General features: G+C 44.3%; 1 protein-coding gene across 3 annotated transcripts in view; it reads right to left on the reverse strand.

Moving 5' to 3' along the window:
* Positions 1 to 1,191: 1,191 nt before the first annotated feature.
* The window catches only part of LOC138267141 (NAD(P)H dehydrogenase [quinone] 1-like), an 87,932-nt gene continuing 75,804 nt past the window's right edge, over positions 1,192 to 13,319 (reverse strand). For all 3 annotated transcript variants that reach the window (XM_069215993.1, XM_069215995.1, XM_069215992.1), the window contains 5 exons: positions 9,842 to 10,021; positions 9,612 to 9,742; positions 7,330 to 7,443; positions 3,873 to 3,974; positions 1,192 to 1,598 (listed from right to left, as the gene is read on the reverse strand). In XM_069215993.1, coding sequence (XP_069072094.1) covers positions 1,281 to 1,598; positions 3,873 to 3,974; positions 7,330 to 7,443; positions 9,612 to 9,742; positions 9,842 to 9,950 — 774 coding nt within the window. In that variant the 5' untranslated portion in view covers positions 9,951 to 10,021 and the 3' untranslated portion in view covers positions 1,192 to 1,280. The remainder of the gene's footprint in view (positions 1,599 to 3,872; positions 3,975 to 7,329; positions 7,444 to 9,611; positions 9,743 to 9,841; positions 10,022 to 13,319) is intronic.

The raw sequence follows: 13,319 nt of genomic DNA on the forward strand, positions 1-13,319 counted from the left end.
CTTCAGGAAAGCCTGCTGGTGTGAGGGCGCCATGCAGATGAGCCGCTCTGGCCGGGCCCCAAAGGGCTGAGGGGCTGAGATGGTTCTTAGAGTGTGTGTGGTCCTTCACCACTACCCCCGGCCTCAGGGGACATGTGGGGATAGACAGCTGTCATGTGATGTGCAGCACAGCCTCACAGTAGTAAGGAGCAAGGCAGCAGGCCCCCGCCATTGCTCCCCCCCAGGTTGCAGCGTCTCAGTCCAAACAAAAAGGGATTCTGGCATCGCCATATCTCAGCGTGGCCTCATCGAGGACCGGAGCGATGGGGCATAGGTTTCCTGCTCCCCCCGGCAGTGTCATCATGCAAGGTCACACAGGCTATTCACTCATCAGCATGCGTTCCCCACACACCCCAGCCCAAGCACCAAGTGAGGGGGACGATGAGGCTGGAACACCAAATGGATGGTGAACTATAGCTGAGTGCCAAAAGGTAGGTGGGTGGTGTTGGTCCTCGTGGTACGCAGAGTCCTTCTCCGCTGCCCCAGCGCCCAGGGACAGGTGGGGGCGCTTGGCAGCCATCTGTAGTATAGAGTGCAGTTTTCAGTCATGGAGGGTGAGGCAGGAGCCCTCCATCACAGCGCCCATCAGCGCAAGGCCAGTGGGCATGGGATTCACTGGCAGACACAGATCAGGCTGATGGAGGGAGGAAGCGTCTCAGGGTAGGGAGAAGAGCATGCTGCAGGGAATGAGGGCTCTCTGACACTGTCACCAGTGGGCTCTAGGCTGCGATGATTGTTGATTGTGAGGTGGTAGGATGCAGCTCTAGCAAGACACGCCCACCATTTCAGCCATCATGGTCATGCCCCACACCGCTACATACTCCTTCATTGTTAGAGTCTTTAGAATTCAAATGCAGGACTTTGGTGTGTCTATGTAAATTATTGCAGTTAGTTCCCTCCACAGGTGCGGAGGGGGCACATTTGTGGTCATTATTAGATCTTTCATCTAGACAGTAAAACTAAAAGAAAAGTAAACAATGTTAAAGCAAATCTTCATACTGAGAAAGAGCTCCATTTTCTAACCAATGATGAAGTGTGGTGGTTCCTCTGTAGCTCAATGAGTCTCTTTGCATCATTTTTTTATGCATATTTATGAGGCATAAATTGGGAACGCTGAAGTACCCCAAAGATGGTGTGAAACAAAACTTTTTATTGTAGATACTTTATTTTAAAGTAGATCTCTTGCACATGAATGTTAGAGTACAAACCAAGGAGATGTTTGTGACGTACAATAGTTTAATTCAGTTCTTACTACCAGCAGCTTTAACCTGATTATCAGGGGGTAAAGGTTTCCCCAGGTGCTGCCCTACTGTTAGGCCGTATTTACGGTGGGCATTGGCTTCCTTCACGTCCTGATTTAGTGTGAAGCTACCAGCAGGAGCAGAAATGTCAAAATCACTTCCAGGCACAAAGCTGATGGTCTTCTCTTCCTGGATGTTCTCCAGTCGTGTCTTCCATGCTTCTAGGAGCTGCATGCGTGCCGCATTAGAGATGTGTGAGACGGCGTAGGACAGCTGGGGCTCCAGGACTTGGAAACCACAGAAGTTCAGTATTCCATTCTAGAGAGTCACACAAAAGATGCAAACATATTTAAGTGTGTGTTAGAAAATGTGATCAACCCTTGCAAGTGGAGCTTCGAAACATTCTAAAGGCCTGATTACAATTAATGCCCTCATTGTTGTAGTCCTGATGTTTCGTATAATAAAAGTTCTATCTGATAAAATCTGATATCGGGTGTTTGGAATTTATTGGTTGCTATAACTTTGACTCTCGGGCCTGTCAGTGCTTAATTTGAGCCGGTGGTGTCTGATGCTCGGCACCAACCCTTAATTGTTAACACCTGCACTTAGCACAGTCTTTCACATGGTGTCACTGCCTGTCTAATTTAAAGATGAGCACAACAACAGTCATGTATTATTCAATATACATTAAAATGGCTAATACCTGCCACTCAAGTCATTCTTATAGCACGAGGCCTGGAATAGCCTGAATTGTCAAACTTGCAGGAGTGTGATGATTAGTAGTTATGTTGGTACCATAATCGGCAGTGCTGGCAGGGGCAACGGGTAGAGCAAGCTGCTGCGGGCTCCTGACAAGGGCCCTGGCACTATTTTTTTTAACAAATTAAGCACTTGGCCATATTACACATAGTGCCCCCTGAAGCGCAACAGGTGTGTGCACCTGCTTGTTCCTCCCCAAGGGCACTATGGTATTACAGAAGATGGTGCAAATGCTTCTGCGGTCCCTTCTGTAGTACTGTTAGCACTGGTGCACATTTAGCACCAGTGCTAATTTCAGAGGGCATCCTCTCATTTCATGGGGGCATGGCCCCATGCAAATGAGGGAATCATTTTGCCTCTGCGGCCCTAAAATATTACGGATACAGATGCAGAAGCAAACATGCATTAGAAAGCACATTTTCAATGCACCAAAAAATGCGCCCCCTAGCTAAAGTGCAGGAGGGGTGCAACCGGCACTGTGAAACATGGAGCCACGTGGAAACAGCTGCTCCATACACTGTATGTTCTGTCCCGAGCAGGTTCGAGATCACTGCTGCCCTGGGGGCAGCACATTCATTGTAATAGGGCTTACTGTCTCAAGTTGTGCCAAGCGCAACATTTAGACATGGAAAGAGTGCGCTGTGTACAATACGGGAACAGGAGTTTGGAATATGCAAGTACTCAAATTTACTTTTCGCCAACCCTTGCCCTATGAGGGAAATTGGTGCCCTTCTGGGGCAAGAGGCTGATACCTGAAATTGCCTTTTTCTAGAGCTGGTTTTGAGTTGAATTGATAAACTAAGAGAACTTTTGAGATCCAAAGGTTGAACATCCCCTATTCTTCCATGACTCACATGTCACATATACCTTTAATATGTTCACAGTCTGATACCATGCCTTAAGGAGCACTCCCCAGTTGACAGGATACATAAAAATTGTGAGTTAAATGCAATTGTGCTATAATGATGCAAAGTTAGAAATAACACCTCTCGAAAAATGCTTGCTAAATCTAATCTCAGAATGCCATTGTCACAACATGTCCATCACTGTTGGTCATATGAGATGTTAATAAAGATATTCTAAAAACAGTCTAATATCAGAACAAACCATTCTGACATCAAGTGTTATCCTGTGCTAGAAGATATATACATACCAACCAAAAGCATATGTACAGAAGAATATGGCAAAACTACGAGTAAGGAAATGGGCACTTTTAGTTATTCAGGAACGTTAAATGAAGGAAGTGGGAATATAAAACACCTTTTACATTCTTTAGTGCCATACGATGGATATGTCAAAAGTTAAACTGATAATTCAGACAAAGTGTTTTTGAACGACACAAAGGATGGACACCTGACAGTATTTTGGAAAAACAAATGTGAATTACATTAAAAGAGGAGTGGTTGCAAAGCAGAGGGACCTATGGATGTTATCGGCCTGAAATCAAGGGGGTGCATTGGAGAACTTCCACAAAGTCAGGGGTCATGTCCAGAAGGCATAGGGAGATATTTTGCAATATTTGCACTGGTGCAAGAAAATGGAAGGTCACTGTTCATGAGGAATTTCTTTTAAAAAAGCTTTGTAATTTGTTTCTAAAGGTGCGAAGGCAAGGGATTAGCTAAAGTTACCACGAGGGAGAGCTGAATTTCTTTGGTGTGGAAACCAAGAAAGACAGAGGTTTTTTTTTTTTTTTTCAAAATGTTGATTTAAGAATAATAGATGGAACGACCTTGACAACTGTTTCAAAATTAACATTGCCCTGCTGGTTTAAGATCACTTCCGTTTTATATATAGGTGTACAGAGCTGCCGTGGTTAATGTATTCAGATCTTACCTGTATTATCCACAGAACCAGGTTTATATCTCCATGGACACCCGAAGGACCGAAAGAGGAATCTACCCCTCCTGTAGTGAAAGACAATATAGCCTTCTTTCCCTGTGGAAAAAACAATGCAATTTCTTGTGAGAAATAAAATGTACAGGCTTCTGTTAAACATAAACCACATAGGTTCCTAAGAGGTGTGTGAATAAAAGACTGAGCTCCAATCAGCAAGGATATTGTTTGTTTCAGCTGATATTTAGTACAGACTTTCAGACTTGGTGCAGTTTTCAAACAGGGCATCATATTAATCATCAAGCATCCAATGTGTGGCTACAATTCACATTATTAGTTAAATGTATATACTAACAAGCTTACAGGGAGTGCAGAATTATTAGGCAAGTTGTATTTTTGAGGATCAATTTTATTATTGAACAACAACCATGTTCTCAATGAACCCAAAAAACTCATTAATATCAAAGCTGAATATTTTTGGAAGTAGTTTTTAGTTTGTTTTTAGTTTTAGCTATGTTAGGGGGATATCTGTGTGTGCAGGTGACTATTACTGTGCATAATTAATTATTAGGCAACTTAACAAAAAACAAATATATACCCATTTCAATTATTTATTATTACCAGTGAAACCAATATAACATCTCACCATTCACAAATATACATTTCTGACATTCAAAAACAAAACAAAAACAAATCAGTGACCAATATAGCCACCTTTCTTTGCAAGGACACTCAAAAGCCTGCCATCCATGGATTCTGTCAGTGTTTTGATCTGTTCACCATCAACATTGCGTGCAGCAGCAACCACAGCCTCCCAGACACTGTTCAGAGAGGTGTACTGTTTTCCCTCCTTGTAAATCTCACATTTGGTGATGGACCACAGATTCTCAATTGGGTTCAGATCAGGTGAACAAGGAGGCCATGTCATTTGATTTCCTTCTTTTATACCCTTTCTTGCCAGCCACGCTGTGGAGTACTTGGACGCGTGTGATGGAGCATTGTCCTGCATGAAAATCATGTTTTTCTTGAAGGATGCAGACTTCTTCCTGTACCACTGCTTGAAGAAGGTGTCTTCCAGGAACTGGCAGTAGGACTGGGAGTTGAGCTTGACTCCATCCTCAACCCGAAAAGGCCCCACAAGCTCATCTTTGATGATACCAGCCCAAACCAGTACTCCACCTCCACCTTGCTGGCATCTGAGTCGGACTGGAGCTCTCTGCCCTTTACCAATCCAGCCACGGGCCCATCCATCTGGCCCATCAAGACTCACTCTCATTTCATCAGTCCATAAAACCTTAGAAAAATCAGTCTTGAGATATTTCTTGGCCCAGTCTTGACGTTTCAGCTTGTGTGTCTTGTTCAGTGGTGGTCGTCTTTCAGCCTTTCTTACCTTGGCCATGTCTCTGAGTATTGCACACCTTGTGCTTTTGGGCACTCCAGTGATGTTGCAGCTCTGAAATATGGCCAAACTGGTGGCAAGTGGCATCGTGGCAGCTGCACGCTTGACTTTTCTCAGTTCATGGGCAGTTATTTTGCGCCTTGGTTTTTCCACACGCTTCTTGCGACCCTGTTGACTATTTTGAATGAAACGCTTGATTGTTCGATGATCACGCTTCAGAAGCTTTGCAATTTTAAGAGTGCTGCATCCCTCTGCAAGATATCTCACTATTTTTGACTTTTCTGAGCCTGTCAAGTCCTTCTTTTGACCCATTTTGCCAAAGGAAAGGAAGTTGCCTAATAATTATGCACACCTGATATAGGGTGTTGATGTCATTAGACCACACCCCTTCTCATTACAGAGATGCACATCACCTAATATGCTTAATTGGTAGTAGGCTTTCGAGCCTATACAGCTTGGAGTAAGACAACATGCATAAAGAGGATGATGTGGTCAAAATACTCATTTGCCTAATAATTCTGCACTCCCTGTATATGTGAACTTTAACATATGCACAAAGGACACAAATGTACTACTGAACATAAGTACAGGTAAATCTGAATTCCTCATTGAAGACAGCATTTCACTACCATCCAGTCACACTATTTCACTTCAACACTTCTCATCTAATCACCACAATGACCCCTCAAGGCAATTTCATAACTCTACACTTCTGCTGACTTTTTCCAACCATCCTAACTCCACACTCTCATGTTCTACCTCATGCTGACGTCTCACCAACCTCCATATTACACATTTCATAGAAGGTAAGTAGTTGTGAGCATCACTCCTTCCCACGTTATGAGATGTGGTCTCACGAAGGGACTGAATTCCCCTGAACAGGTGTCTTTTCCTGGCCCTGTAGAAGGCTGATCCTACCACAGAGCAGATTTTTGGACATATGCAGACCTTCTTGTCTCAGTGGCATCTAGTCATGTCAGTGCAAGGGCATTAAACAGCTAACTGTTTGCTCTCTCAAAGCAAACCTCTATTAGACACTGTGATGTGTAACGTAAGTAGTGTATTTACAAACATACATAATGCATTATATAAAATAAGTGCTAGAAAAATGTAAAGCCCACGTAAAATTAAATCAGGTAAAATCAGGCAATCCATAGCTTAGAAAACCTATGCGCTCCTAGCACCATCAGGGCTAGGCACCGAACCCCTGCTCTGTTTTAGTCACTCTGAGCATCTCTAAAGGCGAACTTGTGCTATATAGTTTGCTTTTGCTCACATATCCTAAGTATTCCCATTTTGTTTTCCATGCCCTGTAGAGAAAATCGTGCCACGAATTCGGCAGCTATGCTTGGTGCCATGGGCAGACAGAAGGTGAACCTACAAGAGGAAAGATGGCGACCTCTCTGAAATGGAGCATCATCATCTAAGTCATTTATAATAATCGTGGTATCACAAAAATCTGACATTAAGAGTTTAGGAGAATGCAGAGGAGAAGCACAGGGGCCCTCACAGGTGCCCAAGTCTTGCACATTTAACACATTGACATCAAAGAGGAATGAATAAACACCTGTTGGGTGCAACATGTTAATGCATCGAAGATGCACTGGCAAATATGGAAAGCATCAGGATGTGTAGTAGTACTTAGGAGTTTTGACAAAACTGCTTTGTGAAATCACGGAGGAAAAACATGCCAGGGGATTCATTCAGGGCATTTAAGCATTTGGGTAGGTCATACAATGGGAGGGGTGGGAGGGGAAGGGGAAAGGGTGGAAGGGGAGAGGAGGGGGAGAGAGGGGCAATGGGAGGGGAGAGATGAGGGTTACTGTGTTAGGAGTAAATACGTCCGGACAATGGGAGAGTGGAATCAGATTGAAGACTGTTGAGTAAGAAGAAAATCACAACACATTTCTAGAAAAAGACGGGTGATGGGTAGGTATATAATTGGGCGAGAGAGACACAAAGATTAAATTGAATTTTCTTACTAGTAATTCAAATCTCAGTGAATTCTGGGTGTTCAGAATTTAATGAGGTGCTTTTATGGACTCATGCTCGTCTTACCTTAAGGGGTCCACTCTTGTACATGGTTTGCAATGTATAGGCAAAGCCATGCAAAAACACTCGCTCGATCCAGCCCTTCATGATGGCAGGCATTCCAAACCAGTACAGCGGGAACTGCAATCAGACAAGTGTGGTTAATTACTTTTAGGGATTAGCAGGATGCATGCGAGTCTTAGTGAAGGGTTCGGTGATTCCCATGGATGGATTCTCTAAGTCTCACAGTAAAAAGTGAGGATCTATATAGAAAGCAACGCAGCAAGAAATCAGTGAGCCCCACAGCAGAATATCTGTGAGGCCCATAGCACAGTATCTTGCAAAACCCACAGCACTGGTGCCCAAGTCCACTAAAAGGGAAGCAGTGAGTTCCACAACACGGTGGAATAACAGCCAAACAGGTGATGGGCGAGCCTGGTGGTGAGGGCTGTTGGAATGAAACAGCAATGAATCATTGTGGTCCACGAAAGGAGACTTTTGAGGCCCTTAGGATGACATGGGTGAGCCCCACGAGCCTCTTTCACCACTCTGTCTTTCAGGGTCGACTGAAGGTTTTGCAATTTGCAGTCAGAAATATTTGTTACCCCAAATTCTCGAGATCAAACACCTGTTGTGAGCTACCTTAGATTTATTGACAAACATATGGAACAAGCCATATACAAGTAGCTTTTGGGACAACATACATATGTTTTCTGTGTCCCCGGGGCACTGTATTGTTACGGAAGAAGGTGCAGTTGCTTGTGCACATACTTCTGTAAGACAGATAGCTCCGTTGTACACAGAGTGTCATTGCCACCTTCAGGGGTAAACTCCCTCATTAGCATTGGGCTATGGTCCTATCATGGACACAGTGTGATCTTTGTAACCTCTGTGACCACTGAGTTACATCCCCCTGCGGCCATGTGCAGTCACTCACTGCACTTGCCAGCAGGAGGACCTTTATGGCTCCTGCACAGAGAAAGACCGAGCAGCTGTTTCAAACAGTCGCTCCATATTTTACTAATGTGCTGCCCTCTGGGCATCTAGGGTTGGCAGCTGCCCTGGAGGTATCACCATAAGATGCCCTGCCCACTGTTCGCATATGGCACACCACTTTAAAGGAGCACCATGGTCCAAACAGGGACAGTGCTTCCATTACGTAATATTGGCCCAGGAAGATGCTGTTGCAAAAAGTACATTTTCATGCTTAAAATCTATTTTTCCCACTTCCTTAGTTTCCAACTCTACATTTAGGCAGTCCTGACAGCTCTTGTATGAGACTGACAGTGCTAACAATGGTAACCTTGTGTTACAGAAGTACTTCATAGGACTCCCCCAGCATCTGCAGAATGAAGCACCAATCCCTGTATCCATCCTCGTTACAGATACACTATTATAACAGCTCTGTGCAGCCTCCACTGTCAGTGATCAGTAGACAAGTGGAATGTATATTGCATCTCACGTTTTACAAATCCATGAAACTTCTGTTCACTTGGATATCCCACTGCAAAATCTGAACTCCTCTGTGTCAGTTCTTGCTGCCTGTCCCGCCATTTGCTTTCAAAAAGATGCATCGCAGAGTTTTCTCCATGATGTATGTGATCTATGGAATATATTTCCACGTCACAGAGAATCCACTGAAGATCATTTTATCTTTAGGTTAGTTCTAAAAATGCACTATTTATGTAACATCTAAAATTTGTTATGATAATCTTCTGTTGTCTACAGTATTTAGAGGGCATATTTGTCCTTGTCGTGTGACAAGCTTCACAAAACAAATTTATAATATAACATAAGGTCTGACTGACCACCACATCAGACTACATAGTAACATACTCTTTCTAAAGCCTCCTGATTCTAAAATGTCTGGTATCCCAGCTTTGGTGAAGGGTCCCATCTTCAGCATATTTGTGGACAGTTGTTTGAATTCAATCCTAGTGTTTGGTAGTGGTTCCATAACTCAATCAGATACTTTAATCAATATTTTAAATTGTGCTGTAGTATTTTCATTAACACTGAAAAAAGATTCTAAGATGACTACATCTAATTTGGAGGTGAAAATATATAACTGAGGAGTGACTCCATGCCAGATTTTCAGAAAAACTATTGGCTACTTAATGTACTGTAGTATCATCTAATTGTATCCATTTTATTCAATGTGGATGCCCTGGAAATCTGACATGACATCTATCTGGCCCTCATTGACCAATGTTGGATTTCCCTGATTTAGTTGTGTGCTCATCTAAAAAATGCTCACAGCCAAGTCAGGTTTGTCTTGGTTGAGTTTATGTTTAAAGATCACAATTTACCTGGAATATAATAAGATCAGCGGCTGCTAATTTTTTCTGTTCTTCTACAATATCATCACTTAAAGAGCCTTCTTTCCAAGCTTGGCTTGTCTCAACTGCATATTTGAAGTGGATTGGGTCCTTTGGACTCCCTGAGAGAGAAACAAGTGTAAGTGACTTTAAAGAAGCAGAGAGGAACTTTGAATAAACGTTACAAGAATCTTGTATGGACGAGGACCAGCTTGCAGTACCTTTTATATCCTTACGTGACAGCACAGGGTTAAAATTCATGGCATACAGATCCGACACAGTCACTTCCCAGCCATTTTTCTTCAACGTGTTCTCTGCCACCTCTTTCATAGCATAGTTGAATGAAGTCCGCTCCTCATGAGCAAAGATGATGAGAGCTCGCTTGACGAGTTCTTTCCTCTCTGCCAAAAGACAGTAACAGGAGTGATATAAACAGTAGCAACCAACAGCAGAACGTAATACATAGTGAGTGAGGGAAAAGGCAGAAACGCTTGCATAGACCTGTGTTTCTCCCCTGAGCCTTACACCCTTGAGTTGTAGTAGCAAAACACAAACAGGCAAACTGACATGTAAACAGCTTTGAGGCTCTGTACACCAACTTGCAGAGAATGATTTAGTTGTGTTTTGTACATGTCATTGTGTTTTATAGTCTCCTGCATGAATTCGTCCTTTTGGTATATATAGGCTTTGGAGTAATAGTAATGGTTTATTTCAACTTATCGGCGTCTTTGATGTAGCTGCGCCGATATTGAGTGGAGAAAGAAATAGGTGAACTAATGACTTGGTGAGACAGTGCAGTTAGCTTGGGAAATCATAAATGTTCTGTCCCTGGGTATGGCCATGATATTTCTCTCTGGGTCTCAATACACAAAGGTCCACAGTCTCCCTTGTGCTATACTGTCCACTGTTTCAAAAGGAATCTGTGTCCATGAATGCTCTCGAAGACCACCTGTATAGACCAGTGTACAGTCACCATCTTCAGAAGGCAATTCCATGGATCAAGGTACAATCATTATGTTTAGAAGACCACTTATATGGACCAGCGTATGATAACTGTCTCCAGAAGACAGCTAGCATGGATCAATGTATAATTATTATGTCTAGAAGACCAGCTACTTGGACCAGTAAACTATCATCTTCTTCAGTAGACAACTGGCATGGATCACTGTACAATCATTATGTCTAGAAGACCACCTGCAAGGGCCACTGTACGATCACCATCTCCAGAAGACAGCTGGCATAATCATGACTAGAAGACCACCTGCATGGACCGGTGTGCAATTACCATCTCCAGAAGACAAATGGCATGGAGCAATGTGTAATTATTATGTCTAGAAGAGCACTTGCGTTGCCCAGTAGACTATTGCTATCTCCACAAGACAACTCCATGGATCAGTGTGCAATCATTATGTCTAGCAGACTACCTGCAAGGACCACTGTACAGTCACCATCTCAAGAAGACAACTGATACAATCAAGTCTGGAAGACCACCTGCATGGACAGGTGTACGATCAGCATCTCCAGAAGACAAATGGCATGGAGCAATGTACAATCATTATGTCTAGAAGACCACCTGCAAGGACCACAGTACAATCACCATCTCCAGAAGACAACTGGCATGGATCAGTGTACAATCATGTCTAGAAGACCTCTTGGAAGGACACATGCACAATCACCATCTCCAGAGGACAAATGGCATGGAGCAATGTATAATTATTAAGCCTAGAAAAGCACATGGATGGTAGGGTGTACCATCACCATCTCCAGAAGACAACTGTCATGAATCAGTGCACAATCATTATGTGTAAAAGAGCACCTGCATGGGATAGTGTGCAATCCCCCTCTCCAGAAGACAACTGGCATGGATCAGTGTACAATCATTATGTCTAGAAGAACACCTGCATGGTCCAATGCATGATCGCCATCCCCAGAAGACAACTGGCATGGATCAATGTACCATCATTATGACTAGAAGACCATCCACATAGATCAGTACATGATCACCATCTCTAGACGACTGACATGGATCATTGTATAGTCAGTGCTTTAAATGGGCCGGTACTCTCCGGTACTGAGTACCGGCACTTTTTTATTTTGAGAGGGAGAGTACCGGCACATCTCAAGAAAAACGTAATACTTTCAATTGGAGAGTACCGGCACTTCTCAGAAACAAGCAGGTACTCTATTACAGAGTACCTGCACTTCTATTTTTCCATTTAAAGCACTGTGTATAGTCACCATCTTTAGAAGACCTCCTACATGGACCAGTGCAGAATCTTATCTCGACTCAGTTGTTTTTACCTTCCACAGTCACTATAGCATGTGTCGCAGAGTCTTTATAAGGAGTGCATGCAATCCTCTTTTCATAAGTGGGGTTGCTCTGTTGAAGAATGTAATAAAGGTGTACTGTAACCTCACACATAAAAGCAAGGCACTCGATTCACAAAGGAATGGAGTGAATCTACTTGTAGATTTAGTCAAGTTCAAAAACGGTTTCTAGCACACACCTGAAAACCTGCAACGATCACAGACTTTGGACTTTTTAGGAAAATGTTTTAATTCTAGTTCTCTTCAGGGGATCCTCATCAAAATCATCAGCACTAAATATTCCAGCACACATGTGGGACCACCGAGCATCTATATATATATATATATATATATATATATAAATATATATATATATATTTATAAACATCCATTTGACGCGAAAGAGAAATCCTGCCAGCGGACCAGAGCTCCCACTGTGTGCATCATAGCAAATACCTCTCCAATTGATGTCCGGTAATCTTCACAGAACAAAAAATGTAGGAGCAATGCCACTGGAGTACAATCCAACGATCTTTATTGTAAGAACGGCAACAAGGAAACACAACATGTTTCGACCAGACTTGGGCCCTCATTCTGACCTTGGCGGTCTTTTCGCAAGACCGCCGAGTTACCGCCGCGGTGAAGACCGCCGACCGCGGCGGCCGGAAAACCGCCAGCAGCCACACTGGCGGTCGGCGGGAAAGTGGAGACTGGTCAACCTCCACCGCCACGCCAGCAGAACACCGCCCACAGAATTACGACCCACATTTCTGTGTGGCGGTCTTCTGTTGGCGGTCTTCTGTTGGCGGTCACCTCCCCATGGCTCCTGTCGCCTCCCGGAGGACCAACGCACAAGGTAAGTTGATCGTCCGTGAGGGGAGGGGGTGGGGGGGTGTTGTGTGATGTGTGCGTGCATGGGGGTGTGCGTGTGAGTGTGTAGAGGGGGTGTGTGAGTGCGTGCATGCGGGCGGGGAGTGCTGCTGTGCCTATGGGCAATGTGTGTAGTTCGGCGGGTGCGCATGTCGGCATGTATGTGTGCGGGTATGTGTCCCCGTTGTGTATGTGTGTGTGTAGGGGGTGTGTATATGTGCGTGTTGGGGGTGTGTGCATGTCGGGGTGCGTGTATGTGCATGTCGGGGTGGGGGTGGGGAGGGGGTTCGTACCACCTCTGGGGGGTGGCAGGGGGGTGGAGGGTGTGGGGGGAGGACTCGGGGGGGCAGTGGGGGGTGGGGGAGACCCCTATCAGTGCCAGGGAAGGAATTCCCTGGCCCCGATAGTGCCTACCGCCATGGTTCGCATGGCGGTTCCCGAACGCCAGAAACCGCGGCGGTAAGCAGGGTCATGATACCGTTGGCGGTCTTGGGTCGACCGCCGGACCGGAGTGCGCAGACT

The sequence above is a fragment of the Pleurodeles waltl genome, chromosome 12 (assembly GCF_031143425.1).
Source record: "Pleurodeles waltl isolate 20211129_DDA chromosome 12, aPleWal1.hap1.20221129, whole genome shotgun sequence".
NCBI classification, from domain to species: Eukaryota; Metazoa; Chordata; class Amphibia; order Caudata; family Salamandridae; genus Pleurodeles; species Pleurodeles waltl.